Source organism: Amphibalanus amphitrite, unplaced genomic scaffold, assembly GCF_019059575.1.
Source record: "Amphibalanus amphitrite isolate SeventyFive unplaced genomic scaffold, NRLGWU_Aamphi_draft 000074F_arrow, whole genome shotgun sequence".
Lineage (NCBI taxonomy): Eukaryota > Metazoa > Arthropoda > Thecostraca > Balanomorpha > Balanidae > Amphibalanus > Amphibalanus amphitrite.
The window spans coordinates 1,038,766-1,053,630 of NW_024881570.1; the positions used below are offsets into that span (position 1 = coordinate 1,038,766).

General features: G+C 59.7%; 1 protein-coding gene across 1 annotated transcript in view; it reads right to left on the minus strand.

The window, feature by feature from the left end:
* The window catches only part of LOC122379269, a 147,939-nt gene that overhangs the window by 84,018 nt on the left and 49,056 nt on the right, over nt 1-14,865 (minus strand). The window contains exons 21-36 of the mRNA XM_043361308.1: nt 14,306-14,747; nt 12,558-14,107; nt 12,181-12,369; nt 10,089-11,984; nt 9,503-9,949; nt 8,974-9,357; nt 8,308-8,817; nt 7,932-8,130; nt 7,454-7,783; nt 6,795-7,321; nt 6,361-6,642; nt 6,040-6,174; nt 4,226-4,999; nt 1,936-2,079; nt 1,153-1,227; nt 801-917 (exon numbers count right to left, since the gene is read on the minus strand). Coding sequence (XP_043217243.1) covers nt 801-917; nt 1,153-1,227; nt 1,936-2,079; nt 4,226-4,999; nt 6,040-6,174; nt 6,361-6,642; nt 6,795-7,321; nt 7,454-7,783; nt 7,932-8,130; nt 8,308-8,817; nt 8,974-9,357; nt 9,503-9,949; nt 10,089-11,984; nt 12,181-12,369; nt 12,558-14,107; nt 14,306-14,747 — 8,001 coding nt within the window. The remainder of the gene's footprint in view (nt 1-800; nt 918-1,152; nt 1,228-1,935; nt 2,080-4,225; nt 5,000-6,039; nt 6,175-6,360; nt 6,643-6,794; nt 7,322-7,453; nt 7,784-7,931; nt 8,131-8,307; nt 8,818-8,973; nt 9,358-9,502; nt 9,950-10,088; nt 11,985-12,180; nt 12,370-12,557; nt 14,108-14,305; nt 14,748-14,865) is intronic.

Below are 14,865 nucleotides of genomic sequence, written 5' to 3' on the forward strand. Positions count from 1 at the left end.
CTATCGTCTGAAATGGTACATGTGAAGCAAATGCATACACAGGTAAGCACGCGCGCACACACAGTCCAAACGCTCACGCACTCATACATTCCTCTTTATTGGATTGTAGTTTGCGGCATGCTGCGCAATACATGCCTAAAAGTGCCATAAACAATGCATGCTGAGCTGTATTCTGATTGGCATGTGGGCGTAAGTTTGATTAACTTGATGCAATGTGTGTTTGTTTATGAATGCAGGCAGGTGCTGGATGCAGACTGAAAGTGTGACCCAAAACCAGCTCGCGATGCAAGGCCCAATCTCCCATACTACCATGCTCTAAATACTTGACCCAAGAAGCTGGTCGGGTTACGAGATCAGAGCAAAAGCCAGAGAGTATAGATTAGGAAGCGCTGAAGCCGGTGGTCGGTGGCAGCGTCCCAGGCGAGTCGCACCAGCGCCGCAGGCGGTCCTGTTAGCGCCGGGCACCTCCGCGACCGGCGGCGTTAGGCTCAGCTGCGGGGTCAGGCTGGCAGGGTCGAAATGGTGAGGGCGAGCCAGGGCAGGACTCGGGGCAGGCGGTCAGGCGATGCAGGTTAGAGGAGTTAACAACATGCCACGGCGAGCGGTTACGCTTTAGTTAGCCACGATGCTGATCTAGACTGCAGTGCGCGCTAGCTGCGGCTGCTCGTTATAGCTCAGCGGTCACAACCTGCGCCGGTAGCGGTTACCAAAGCGCAGAGCCACGAGGCAGTTTAACGATTCGCACTCGCACTCACACGACTCATACGGTACACCCGGCCGGCAAGGGCACGGGGACCTACCTGTCGGGTCGTCGTCGTCGTCATCATCATCGTCATCGTCATCGACGCACTCGCCGGTGCCTTCGTCGCAGTACTGGCCGTCGTCGCAGCTGCCCGGTACGCAGCCGATGTTGGGTACTGCGGGGGCGACGCAACATCGGTCAGCGCAGATCAGCAGAGCAGAGGAAATCGTCCAACGGATCCGTGCCGTGATGGCCTTGATTGGTAAGTTTGTTCTTTTACGTATTTTAATGCTGAATATCCAGCCGCATCTTTGCATTTCGATGTCTGGATCGTAATCGTTTACATGACACTTTCTCGCATCTAACCCGTTTTTAAGAAACAGCACCCTTCCTGCAGTTCCAGTGCTCACCTCTGCTCTTCTGGCACTCGCAGCCGTCGCATTGTTCGCCGATGCCGCAGTCGGCGTTGGAGCTGCACCGGCAGCCTGTGGACGTGCGGGTGCGGGGCTCGATCAGTAACGCTGCTCGGTAAGTAAGAGAAGGCAGACCCTGCACCATTTTTCCAACCCTTCTTTGAAAAGGGGGAAAATTTGCGCAGCTTACCAAATGAGCCTCTTGCTATGGCACTTCTAAGACGAGTGGATGTATACTATATACCTAACGAACATATCCCGTGAAAACTACCGGACTACGTTCTTTTTTCTTTTCTTTTTTGATAAATTCCTCCGAAGTAGGTATTTACGTGTGTACATCCAGGTAAAACCTGTCAGAGAAAAGTAAAATCTAAAGTTTTTGATTTAAACGGAATACATCACTTAAAATTTGCATTTTTGTGTGCTCTAAAACATCCACTTCATTACCTATCACCACTCTGAAACCAGGCTCGCGAGTTTTATAGCATCTCCATTCGGCCTACACTTTTCTGCTCCTGTACACCATATTTGCATCGCAATGTATTCACCCCCTCCCTTTCACTTGGTTTCGAGGACATCGTCTTTTGCCAACTTTGCCATTTTAATAAACATCATTAGCTTCCCATATAAAAAGTTACCCTTACGACCCTCCAATAAAGTCTTGGATTCCCTTATCAGCCGTCCCCCACCCCCCACCCCAGTTACTCCCTCATGCATATGTACACGGTAACTATGTTACATCCCGTCATTGAGCGCAGCATGTTACAAACGGTGTCGTACCGTCGACGCAGACGCTGTTGTGGTCCTGCACGCGGCACACCTCAGGGGCCTGGCACGGATCAACGAGCATGCACGGGTTCTTGCACTCGCCGTTGATACAGGCCTGGTTGGACGGGCAGTTGCCGTTCTCCCGGCAGCCAATCACTGTGGACGGGCGGCCAGTGACGTCACGGTGGGGGGCAGTGACGTCAGAGCGGCGTCGGCGAAGCAGTTACGTTATGATTCAAGGCTGGGTGATTATCGGAGGCGGGGCTGACCTCGCTCGAGGCCTGACATGCCTGATATATCTCCAATATCCGTGGCTGGGCAGCCACAGTTAATAAGTTAGTCGTCCTTTGGGCCTTGACAAAGGCAGTTAAAGTTGGTGAGTGATTGAAACGAACACTAAATTCGCGCAGCGTGATGGATTATTCTGGTGAGGCATTTTAATTGCAGGCGATTTGAGTATAGTTAATGCATAATTTATATGTTTAACCCTCGCCGGACCTATTGGTTTTCTACATACGCGCCGGCCGAGGGGGGGGGGGGGCGGGTACGACCTCCCCCTCGCCGTTTCGCCCCTGGTGGAGCTAGCGCGTCGCGGAAAAAACGAGCGTGTGCGCCGTTACGAGACGCAGAGATTGGTACCCGGTTTTAAGGTCCTAGGTCAACCGGTGACCTCTGAGGTCAGGTCAAGTGCCCCAGGGTACGGTTCAGTTTTTGGTGAATAACTTCGCAAAAAACGGCCGCAGAGCCGCGATTTTGGCAGCATCGTGTTCGCCTCGCTCAGGCGCGTCGAATGATATACTTTTTGTTCGGGTCAGGTCAACTTAGGGTGTTGACCTCAGGTCAAGGTCAGGTCAGCACCCCCAGGTCACGAAGTTGGTCGAAAGAGGTCATGTCGCATATCATTCGATTCGGCAGGTCTTCCTGAGTCCATTGGTGGCTTTCTCGACTCGCTAGCTCAATTTGATCGGGAGTTATTGACGAAAAACTAATATGACCTTGATGACGTCATAAATGACGTCACGGAAGGTCAACATTGCAAAAGTGACGCATCTAACCTTGCAAGGAGTGCATCAAATCACGATTCTGTGTGCTTGAGATAGTTGGAGATCGTTCCCGGCGCCAGAATAGCAGTTTGAATTTTTCCCCATTGACTTATAATGGTGAGGTCACGAAAATGACCTGACCTCATATGACCTTTAGGAAAAATCCGAGATATACAAGTTGTGAGACTCATAATGGATACTAGATCCTGCAAGTTTCATTTCCCTGTGACATCTCCTCTGGCAGTGAGGGCGTTGCGAAGTTGCGACATCTGAAGACCGTGCAGAGGTTCACTTATGACGTCATAGGTCAGTGACCTGACCTGACCCAAAAATGCGGTTGGTGTCAAAAGATGCGGCTTGGATCAAAGGTCAGGTATGCCAAGTTTCAGCTCTCTATCGCCAGCGTGTTCGGAGCTATCGCGAAAAAAACCCTATGGGGGGGGGGGGGCGGCACCCGCCCCCCCCCCTCGGCCGGCGAGGGTTAATTGCTGATGATGTTACGGCTGGAGATGTAATGCGTAAAGCGAGCATGCATTTTGAGACACCAATCCCTGGAGGAAGAGGGCTAATAACATGCATATCATGCACATCATATGATCATGCGTTTCATGCACATGCAGCATGCAGATTTGGAAACATCTGCCTCTGGTGAGTATGAAGTCGTCTCGAAGTGTTTAAGTCTGTCCATGCGTGTGTCGTTCCGCCTGCTGGCGGGTTAAAGAGTCTGGTGATGTCTGAGTCTGAGCAGGTGCCCGTCTGTCATAGTTCAGATCGCGGCGCGAAGAAGAAGCCCCTCCGAAGTACAGTTCCGTTGGAAGGTGGACGACGCTGGAGCTCCCTGTGTCAGCCGGTTTATTGAGCCGATGAAGCTAAGGGCTTTAGAAAGCACAAGCAAGCGTGAGCGGGGACATGAGGCGACATCGTCTTATCCCGTGGTGTCTCTACGTCGTTGTAAAAGAGGGAGACAAGTTAGATTCGTGATGCCTAAAAAACGGCGATAGACACCACGGGAAGACGACGGCCTCTAAATCGCCGGTGGGTTGGCGTTAGTGCAAGCGCGGCAGCATCGGTTACATCGTTTGGTTCCGTTGCCACAGTCGCAGAGCAGGTGGCACCGGCCCTCAGCAGAGGTGGTACCAGTCCCTCAGCGTCGGTAGCACGTGCGACAGGCATTAGTGCGCGGCATGGCGGTCAGGTTAGCTTGCGATCCCGCTCCCAGGGCGCAGCCAGCTAGCCGAACGCGCAGCCGGCGCGCATACCTTTCATACAGCCGTAGATCGGATCGACGCTGAAGCCCTCTGGACAGAACTTGCAGACAGGCTTGTGGTCTTCGACATAGCAGGGTCGGTCCTGTGGGCAGTTGAAGCCCTCGCAGGGGTCGATGCACTGGTAGCTGCGACAGGCCAGGTTGTCGGAGCAGCCGCGGTCGTTCAGGCACAGCGAGACGGACGACTGGCAGTCCTTGGAGCACATGCAGATGGGCTGGTGGTTGACGGCGTCGCAGCGTTTGTTGGTCGGGCACGGGTTCTGCAGAATGCACGGGTTCTGACACTTGCCGGTGAAGCAGGCCAGGTTGGAAGCGCAGTCATCATCCGAGCGGCACTCGATGCGCGGCCCGGCGCAGACGAACTCGAACTTCTCGTTGACGCTGATGCCGTACTTGCAGACACAGGCAGCCACGTGGTCGCGTGCCATGCACTTCTTCTCCTCGGGACAGAGTGTGTAGCCGAAGCACGGGTCGACGCATTCGCCGCTCTGGCAGGCCAGACTGTCGGCGCAGTCGTCGTCTCCGCTGCAGCGGGTCCGCGGGCCGGGGGGCCTCTCCGGCACGCGGCCGCAGGTCGGGTCGGGCCGGCACACCTCCGAAGGCTGGCCGACGTAGCATTGCGGGCACGAGCAGCGCGCCTTGCTGAACACCACCTGGCAGAGGGCGTTCTGGCCGCAGACGCCGCGCACGGCGCACGGGTCGACGCACTCGCCGTTCTGGCAGGCGGCCGACGTGCCACAGTCTGAGTCGCGCGTGCATGCAGATTCTGTCGTCCGGGCGGAGATGGGTCGGGTTAGACGCATGCGGCGGCGCGGGCAGCGGCACGGCGGCGGCCCGCGCGAGGTCCCGGACGCGGCGCGGGACGACAAGCGGCATGCTAAGCCAGCTGACGGGTTTTCGGAGGGATGGTGGACGGGAAAGCAGAGGAGGGAGCTCGCAGTCCGGCCGCCGCCAGCCGCGGCCCGGGGCGGTACAGTCCGGGCCCGCCGTCCACTGGACGGGGTACAGTCATCAGGCAGCACACAGTCGGGAAGGGAATGTCACATGCACTCTACAACTCGACAGGGTCTCAGAGTAAGAAGTCTGTTCATGGCTATGCTCGAAAGGCATGACTTTAGAACAATAGTGCCGGAAGAAGTGGATGTGTAGCAGAGTCAAAAATGAAATGAGTCGCTTTTGTCTCTTGGTATGGATATGATTCTCAATGACTAAATTGCTTTTAATCAAGCTTGAGACTAAAACTAAAAATCTGCCATACAAACTTTTGTTGATTTACATCGTTTCCTGACGAAAGTGAAAAGTGAGTTTCCATAATGCTACCCAAACAGAGGTTTGGTTCTGTATGGGACAATCGTTTTCGTGAAATCGTGCTTCGGTAGACAGAGGTAGTGGATAAGCAAGTTGATGCCACTTTTGTCAAGGGCTTATTGCTAAACTTTCCTTTTTTACTCAATATACTTATTTTCTCAATATCATTCCCGCGTTTGGCTCTGTTGGGAAGGACAAATCAGCAATCCGACCTTATTCACAGCTTGTCGAGTGGGGTTTCGCCCATGGTATCCGTCTTCGTAATGTACATCTTGAGGGAAGATCTCAGTCTAGTCACGGACATACACATTCCCCATGCAATCGTCACCCCCTTATGGCACAAGTCGTGGACCCCTTTCCCGTTTTCGTCTCTCCCCTTCCCGCGATGTCTCGGAAGTCGGAACCTCTTCCGTCGTTGTCCTCCCCTCCCACCCTGTCTCCTTCCCATCTAACCCCTCTCCCATCCGACCCGTCCCGCGGCCGAGCGGCGGCACTCACCTGGCGAGCAGCCGGTCTCCGGGTTTCCTACGTAGCCGGCGCGGCAGCGACACGCGTAGCCGAGGCCCTGGCGCGCGCAGTCAGCGTTCAGGCCGCAGCCCGTGCTACGACAGTTGACCCGGCCCGATGTCGAGCCTGCGCGCAAGGAAAGGCGTATAATCAGCTGGATGTGGCACAGGAGCTCATCACGCAATGTGCCGGGCCAACGGTGGCCAAAAAAGCAACTGCGTGCTATTTACGTTTACTTTTCACCAGCCTAATGGGCAATAATATTCATGTATACAGATAGCTAATGATGCCAATATCCAAACGGTCACTCACATCTGATGTTGGGGTTTCCGATGGGGAACGCCGGCGGACAGTAGCACTCGGCTCCGCTGCTGCCATCATCATCGTCGTCGTCGTCATCGTCGTCATCGTCGTCCTTGACGCGGCACTCGGCGTTGACGCCGCACTGCAGCCTGTCACACTGGTTGCCGACGCAGACGCAGCCGCGCAGGGGGTCGCCGAAGCAGCCCTTCTCGCATGTGCACGTGAACGAGTCCGGTGTGTCGGTGCAATAGGCGTTCTCGCCGCACGGCTTGCTCACGCACTCGTTGGCCTCTGTGGAAGTGGCGTGAATGGTCATACCAAGTAGCCGGTACACACGAGACATTTGAAAGTCGAAGAGCACCTCGACCATTGTTCTACGTTGTCAAATGTCAGATGAATCGAGATCTATATCGTTGGGATAAAAAAAAAAACAGATAACGTACCCTTGAGACACTGGACGGTGGCCTCGCCGTAGTAGCCGGGCGGGCAGAGACAGAAGGCGCGGCGCCGGATCGATTTGCACTGGGCGTTGACGCCGCACGCGTTCGGCTGCAGGCACGGGTTGACGCACTGCGAGTCGATGCAGGCCATGGTGCGGTCCACGCAGTCGTCGTCGCGCTTGCAGCCGGCCTTTGTGCACGCCTCCTTGGGGTTGCCGTTGAAGCCGTCGGGGCAGAGGCAGACGGCGCGGTGGTCGGAGACCTTGCACTCGGCGCCGCTGCCGCACGGAGAGCCGGCGGAGCACGGGTCGACGCACTGGCCGCCGGAGCAGGCCAGCCGCGCCGGGCAGTCGGCGTTGGCGCGGCAGCCGGCCACGCACAGGCCATCGGCGCAGAGCACACCCTCCGGACAGCCGGCGTCGGCCGAGCACTGCTGACGGCACACGCCGTCGGCACAGGTGTGGCCGCAGCCGCAGTCGCTCGACGTGGAGCACTGCGACAGGCACAGGCCGGACTCGCACTTACCGCCGCTGAAACAGAACGGGTGAGTCGGTCAAAGGACAGAATGGTATTATTTAGCAAACAGCATTGAAGATGCTCCCTGGGATTCACTCGTATCACGCAAGCGAAATGTTTCAGTTTCTTTGATTTATGCTACTCACTTGCACTGTTTGCTGCTGGAGCAGCGCGTGGCCACCGGCTGGCAGGCGACCTGCGGGTTGCCGAGTGTGCCGGCCGGGCACGTGCACTGGGCGCGGTGGTTGGCCACGTCGCACTGGGCGCACGTGCCGCAGGCGGCGGTGCCCTGGCAGGGGTCGCGGCAGCGCCGGTTGATGCAGGCTTGGTCGGCGGAGCAGTGGTCGTCCGAGCGGCAGCCGGACAGACACAGCCGGCCCTGGCAGATCTGGCCGGAGCGGCACTGCGTGTCCGAGCTGCAGATAGACTTGCAGATACCGCCGACGCACCGCTCGTCGTTCAGACAGGCCGTGTCGCTGCGGGGTTGGAATGTGTTAGAGTGGAGTGGTGCCAAACAGGCTTTAATCAAAGAGATGATAAAAAATCACATACATCGAGCTCAGTTAAATAAACCTCACTCAATGTATCTTTGAAACAATGCGATAATATGTGGTCTTCACTTGCCTTGAGCACTTGGCGACGCAGACACCGCCGTAGCAGGTGCCGTCGTCGCACTGTTCATCCTTCTCGCAGACCTTGGGCGGGGCGCGGCAGCTGCTGTAGGCGTCACCAGTGGTGCCGGCAGGACACGTGCACTGCACGCGGTGGCTCACCACCGAGCACTGCGCGTTGGTGCCGCAGGCGGTGGGGGAGGCGCACGGGTCTGCAAGAGAAGGTAGATGTCGAGATGCATGATCAGTCAGCAATGTCATTGACAAGTCCGAAAATATTGTTTCAATTAATCAAAGGCTGCGATTCAGTGCTATTAAATCATGATTCAGATTCAGGAAAGCAGGTCAGTAACGGATGTTACGAGCCTCCGGTATTGCGACTCCCTTACCGATGCACTTGTTGTTGACGCAGCTGGTGGCGGCGGCACAGTCGGTGTCGGCGCGGCAGCCGGCCACGCAGACGAGCTCGCGGCAGATCTCGCCGCTGGCACAGTCGTCGTCCAGGCGGCAGCCGGGCATGCAGAGGCCCTGGTCGCAGCGCTCGTTGGAGAGGCAGCCGCGGTCGTCGCTGCAGATGGGCCGACACTGGCCCGCCTGGCAGACGGCGCCGGCGCCGCACTCCGAGTTGATGCTGCACGGCACCGGCTCGCGCACGCACGCCACGTTGGCAGTCGGGTTGGGGATAAAGCCGGCGCTGCAGCTGCACTGGGCGCGGTGGTTGAGCACCCCGCACTTGGCGTTGGGGCCGCAGACGGCGCTGGCGTCGCACGGGTCCGTGCAGCGGCTGTTGAGGCACGCCTCGCCAGCGTTGCAGTCGCTGTTGGCGCGGCAGCCGATGATGCACAGGTTGTTGGGGCAAACATGGCCCAGGAAGCAGTCGTTGTCCACGCGGCAAGTCACTGTGGGATGAAGAGGGTGCGTTAACATTGGTTGCAAGAAAAGAGCTAGAATGCGCATTTCTATAAAAATCACGTAATAAATAATGCATTTGGAATGCGATTACCATGAGTCGCTGGCAGACACGAGTTGCCATTCAAGATAAGTCGATTACTCACGCATGCAGGAGCCGTCGGCGCACTTCTCGTTGAGGGCGCAGTCGGCGTCAGACGAGCAGGCGCTCATGCAGACGCTCTCCTGGCAGCTGTAGCCGCGGCCGCAGTCCAGGCTGCTCTGACAGGGCACCGGGATGCGAACACACTCCACCTCAGGCGAGCCGGTGTAGCCGGGCGGGCACGAGCACCGCTTCTCGTGGCGGACCATCTGGCAGACGGCGTTCAGGCCGCAGGCGGCGTCCGAGCTGCACGGGTTGGTGCACTGGCCGCGCGCGCACGACTCCGTGAGTGCGCACTCGTCGTTGGTAGCACAGGGCGGTCGGCACAGGCCTCCGTCGCACACCGTGTTGCGCGGACAGTCCTGGTTGTAGGTGCACTTCACCGGAACTGTGGACATAGGAGCAATGTTTTAACACTTGTCGTTCATGTCCCGATTTTAAAGTTAATGTCTGTGAGATATAAGAGTATACATTAGCTTACTATTTCACAACCCAAACACCTGACTACGGATATTGAATGGAATTCTACTCACTCGGTCGGCAGCCCTGGAGCACGTCGCTGGCATCGCCGTCGTAGCCCTGGCGGCACACGCAGAACGCCTTGTGGTTGGTGGCCTTGCAGTCGGCGTTGGCGCCGCACTGCGTGGTCTCGCAGACGTCCACGCACTTGGGCTCGCCGTCCTGGGTGCGGCAGACGGCCGTCGAGGGACAGTCGTCGTTCACCTTGCACTCCACGGCCGGCTGACAGCCGAGCTCGTACGGGTCGCCGATCGTACCCAGCGGGCACAGACACTTGAACGAGCCGGCGCCGTTCTGGCATTTGGCTCCGCCGGCGCACGGGCTCGACCGACAGAAGTCGACCGGCTTGCAGCGCGTGAGCGGGTCGCCCACGAAGCCCTCGCGGCAGAAGCACACGGAACGGTAGTCCTCCGACAAACAGAGAGCGTTCTCACCGCACGGGTTGTTGGCCTTGCACGCAACTGTAAATAGAGTACTCTCGGTTAGGCTCATCGTTGCCATGCGTAGGAATTAGAATAAATTATTGAATAATATCAAGTACGATAAACGAAGTATGCAGAAACATCTACACATTTTATCCGAATACCAGAATATACTCACCAACACATTTGTAGTTGTCGCAGACTTGGTTCTGCTGGCAGTCGGTGTTCTTCTCGCACTCAACAGGGCTGCATCCGGTCTTTTCGTCTTGTGGATCACCGCGGAAGCCGGGCTTGCAGACGCAGACCACCTCGCGGTTCTTGGCCTGGCACTCGGCATTGCGTCCGCAGAGCACGAGACCGCTGCACACGCCCTGACACTCGGCCTGGCCGTAGGCGTTGGTGCGACAGCGCTCCTCGGCTCCGCAGTCAGTGTCGGCGCGACAGCGCACCTCCTGCACGCAGATCTGGTTGACGCAGCTGTGGTACTGGGGACACTCGGTGTCGGCGGCGCAGGTCGGTCGGCACGTGCCCTCCAGGCAGAGCTGGCCCTGCAGGCAGTCCCTCCGCGAGCGGCACTGGTCAGCGCACACGCCGCCTGTGCACCGCTGCGCCTGAGGGCACTGGTCGTCACTGCTGCAGCGCAGCACCCTCGTGCAGCCCAGCCGAGCCTCGCCGGTGTAGCCCGGCTGGCAGCTGCAGATGGACTGGTGGTCGACCACGGTGCAGTCAGCGTTAGCGCCGCACACGTTCAGCTGGCTGCACGGGTCCACGCACTTGTTGCGCACGCAGGTCTGCGCAGCGGCGCAGTCGGCGCTGTCGATGCACTCGAACGGAGTGCAGCCAGTGCGCGGGTTACCGGTGGTTTGCGGCGGGCAGGAGCAGACGGGGCGGTGTGCGACTGTGGTGCACTCAGCGCCCTTGCCGCACGCCCGAGCCGACTCGCACGGGTTCTGGCAGCGGCCCTGCTTGCAGGCTGCCGCAGGTGGGCAATCCGAGTCGGCCTGACATTCTCCGGGCCGCCTGCAGCCGTCGGTGATGGGATCTCCGACCGTTCCGGGCGGGCAGACACAGGTGAAGGAGCTGAGCGTGTTGCGACACTCGGCCGAGCGGTGGCACGGGCTGGCGCGACATTCGTCGATGTCCACGCAGAGTCCGTCGGCGCCCTGCTCGAAGCCGGGGCTGCAGAAGCAGACAGCCTGGTGGTCCTGCACCTGGCAGTTGCCACGGCCGCAGGAGCGGACGAAGTCACACGGGTTGACGCAGCGGAAGTCGTCGCAGAGCCGGTCGGCCGGGCAGTCGGTGTCCTTGCTGCACTGCGGCCGGAAACAGCCGACGGCGCGGTCGGTCGGGTCGCCCTGGTAGCCAGACGGGCACCGGCACACGGGCTCGTGGTTCACCACGCGGCACTCGGCGCCGGCGCCACAGACGGCGTCCGTGCACGGATCGGTGCAGCGGCGTCGGCCGCCCGCCTCCGTGCAGGCCAGGTTCCCGGCGCAGTTGGTGTTGGAGTCGCACTCGCTCGGCGAGCCGCAGCCGGGACTAGCCAGCGGGTTACCGGCCGTACCCTCAGGGCAGACGCACTTGAACGAGCCGGGCAGGTTGAGGCAGGTGGCGGTCGGGTGGCAGGGTCGGTTCTCGCATTCGTCGACGTCCTCGCAGTCGTCGTCGTCGGCGACGTAGCCGGGCGCGCAGGCACACTGTCCGTTGGTGCAGGTCTGCCCGGTGCCGCAGTCGGCGGCCGAGCGGCAGCCGGACCGGCACGCGCCGTCCACGCACACCTCGCCGAACAGACAGTTGTTGTCCTGGTAGCAGACGGTGGCACACATGAAGCTGGTGCACCGCTCACCCTGGGCGCAGTCGGCGCTTCCGCGGCAGCCCTTGCGACAGGCGCCGTCGCGGCAGCGCAGGCCGCTTGGGCAGTCCCTCGCGCTCTGGCAGACGGTCGGGGTGCGCATACAACCCTGCTGCGGTGTCGGGTTCGGGGTGAATCCCTCCGGGCAGGTGCACTGCGGCCGGTGCTCCTTGACTGTGCAAAGGGCGTTCGCGCCACAAGCACCGTCAGTCTTGCACGGGTCTGCAATATCCCAGGTAAAATTGGTTAGAAGTGGTGGCTCATAAGACGATAAATTATTCGTATGTTATTCGCACCTTATAAAGGTCAACGATATTCACTTCGAATGTCAGTTTGATCATACAGAAAATCGATACTGCAAGCGTAGCCTCTTTGCTTTTCATGCCATGTTGCTATATGTAACGTCTATTATACGCACCTTGGCACTTGCTGTTGACACAAGCATCCGCCGCGGGACAGTCTCCGTTGGTGCTGCATCCCAGTGAGCAGAAGCCACCGTCACAGGTCTGGTCCTTGGGGCACTGAGTGCTCGACAGGCAGGGCAGAACGCAGCGGTTCCTCACGCAACGCTCGCCACTGGCACACTCGCTGCTGCGAGAGCACACGGCTGAAAACATAACGGTCGGTCAGACTCTCGTCACTCCTCGGATGTGGCACTGCTAGTGAGTTTTCCAACTGAGGATAAGCGCAAGAAATATGTGTGACATTGGTGACAAATATGAAACCAGCGTAATTAGCGTATCCCTCCCCCTCACCCGTCTCCCCGGTGCTCAGGGCGATTTATGTGTGGCTCACCTCTGCACTGCCCGCTGATGCAGACTCCGTCCGGACACTGGGCGTCGCCGCTGCAGCGGACCACGGCGCGCACGCAGCCCTGCTCCGGCTCCGGGTTGCCCTGGAAGCCGGCCGGGCAGCTGCACTGCGCCTTCCGCTGCACCACGTTGCACTGGGCGTTCTGGCCGCAGGCGCCCTGGCACGGGTCGGCGCAGCGGCCGCGGCGGCACACCGAGTCGGGCGGACAGTCGGCGTCTCCGCCGGGGCACTGGCCCTCCGGGTGGCAGCCCGTGGTGTACGGGTCACCGATCTGACGCGGCGGGCAGAAGCACGAGTACGAGCCGGGCTTGTTGATGCACTTGGCGGACGAGTGACACGGCTTGTCGGCGCACAGGTCGACGGACGCGCAGTCAGTCTCGGCGGTCGGATTCGGGCTGTAGCCGGGCCGGCACGAGCAGACTGGCGCGTGGTTGGCCGCCAGACAGACGGCGTGCGCTCCGCAGGCGTCGCGGCACACGTCGTAGCACTGGTAGTCGAGCTGGTTGCAAGCCTGCGTGGCCAGACAGTCCGAGTTGCCCAGGCAGCCGACGGCGCGGCAGCCCTCCTCCAGGTCGTTCGGGTTGCCCACATACTTGCCCGGCGGGCACTGACACTGTGCCACGTGATTGTTGGTCACGCACACAGCGCCAGGGCCGCAGCGCAGGCTGGCACAGACGGAGACGCACTGGCGGCCGCCGTCGGCGTCCCGACAGGCTTCCGTCTCGGGACACTCGGCGTCCGAGGAGCAGGTGTTGCGGGACAGCGGCTTGCAGCCGGCCCGGTCGTTAGGGTTGCCGTAGAAGCCGCTGACGCACTGGCAGGAGGCGCGGTGGTTGACCGCCACGCACTGCGAGTTGGGCGAGCACTGGGTGCGCTCGCACACCGGAGCACACTTCTTCACCTTGAGGGCGTCCGCCAGGCAGGCGTGCGTGACCGGACAGTCGTCGGAGCTGGCGCACTCAGGCACTCCGGGACTCTCGCAGCGGTTGGTGCGCGGGTTCTTCTTGAAGCCGTCACGGCAGAGGCAGACAGGACGCGATCTGCGCACCGAGCACACCTCGTTCTGGTCGCAGAAGAAGGTGCTGCACGGGTCGAGACACTGCTTCTGACCGCTCTCTCCCAGGGTGCAGACGGACCGATCCTTGGGGCAGTCCCGGGACGTCTTGCACTGGTCGACAGGCGTGGTGGGCTGGCAGCCGACGCGCGGGTTGCTCGGGTCGCCGCTGAAGCCGTCCTTGCAGAGACAACTCGACCGGTGGTTTTCGGTGACGCAGTAGGCGTTGGAGCCGCAGGAGAGCTTGGAGCAGGCGCTGACGCAACGGCGCTGGCCGCCGGCCGCCGGCAGACAGATCTCGTCGTCGCGGCAGTAGAGGTCGTTCAGGCAGCCGCCAGTGGAGCAGCCCACCTTGGGGTCGGACGCGTCTCCTTCGTAGCCAGCGCGGCACGAGCACTTGCCTCCACTACACACAGCGTTCGGTCCGCACGCCACGCCAGCGCACAGGTTCACGCACTTGCCTGAGCTGCACTTGTATCTGCAAAAGCGAGCGAAAGAGTCATGAAAAGGTTGTGAATGCCCATGTCTATGCTAATTCAGCTTCCCTACCAACTGTGCCTATTATGATGCTGCAGACGGACTATGCCGCTGGCTAGGTATGTGATGTATGACTGATGCTAAACGCATCTGAATTCTGATCCGGCATTTACTCTACCAGCTCTGGCACGCTACTCACCCGGTGGGGCAGGCGTTGGAGCCGGAGCACTGGCAGTTATCCGGGTTGCTGGCGCAGTCGGTTCTGGTCGAGCTCGGCGGCATGCACATCAGGAACGGATTGCCCTGGAAGCCCTGCTTGCAGCGGCAGTCGTACGAGCCGGGTGTGTTGATGCAGAGGGCGTTCATGCCGCACGAGTTGCCCATGCACTCGTCGACATCTGTGCACTCGACGTACGGGTTTCCGCGGTAGCCAGCCGGGCACACGCAGTCCACGCGGCCGCCGCCCTCCTTGCACGTGGCGCCCTTTCCGCACGAGGCAGTGCTGCAGGTGCGCGCCGAGGCGCCGCAGCCCTCGTACGGGTTGCCGGAAGTGCCTTGGTTGCAGACACACTTGTTGGGCTGGCCGTACTCGCAGTGGGCGTTCTTGGCGCAGGCGGGCTCGCACATTGGCGGAAGGGTGGCTGCGGATAGAAAGGGAGGGTCGATGAACGTCAGCGTGCACCGCCACACGCACAATGATCGCATCAGTCAGACAATGGGCATGATGGAACAGCATAGACATTGTTAACGGTGATCTGA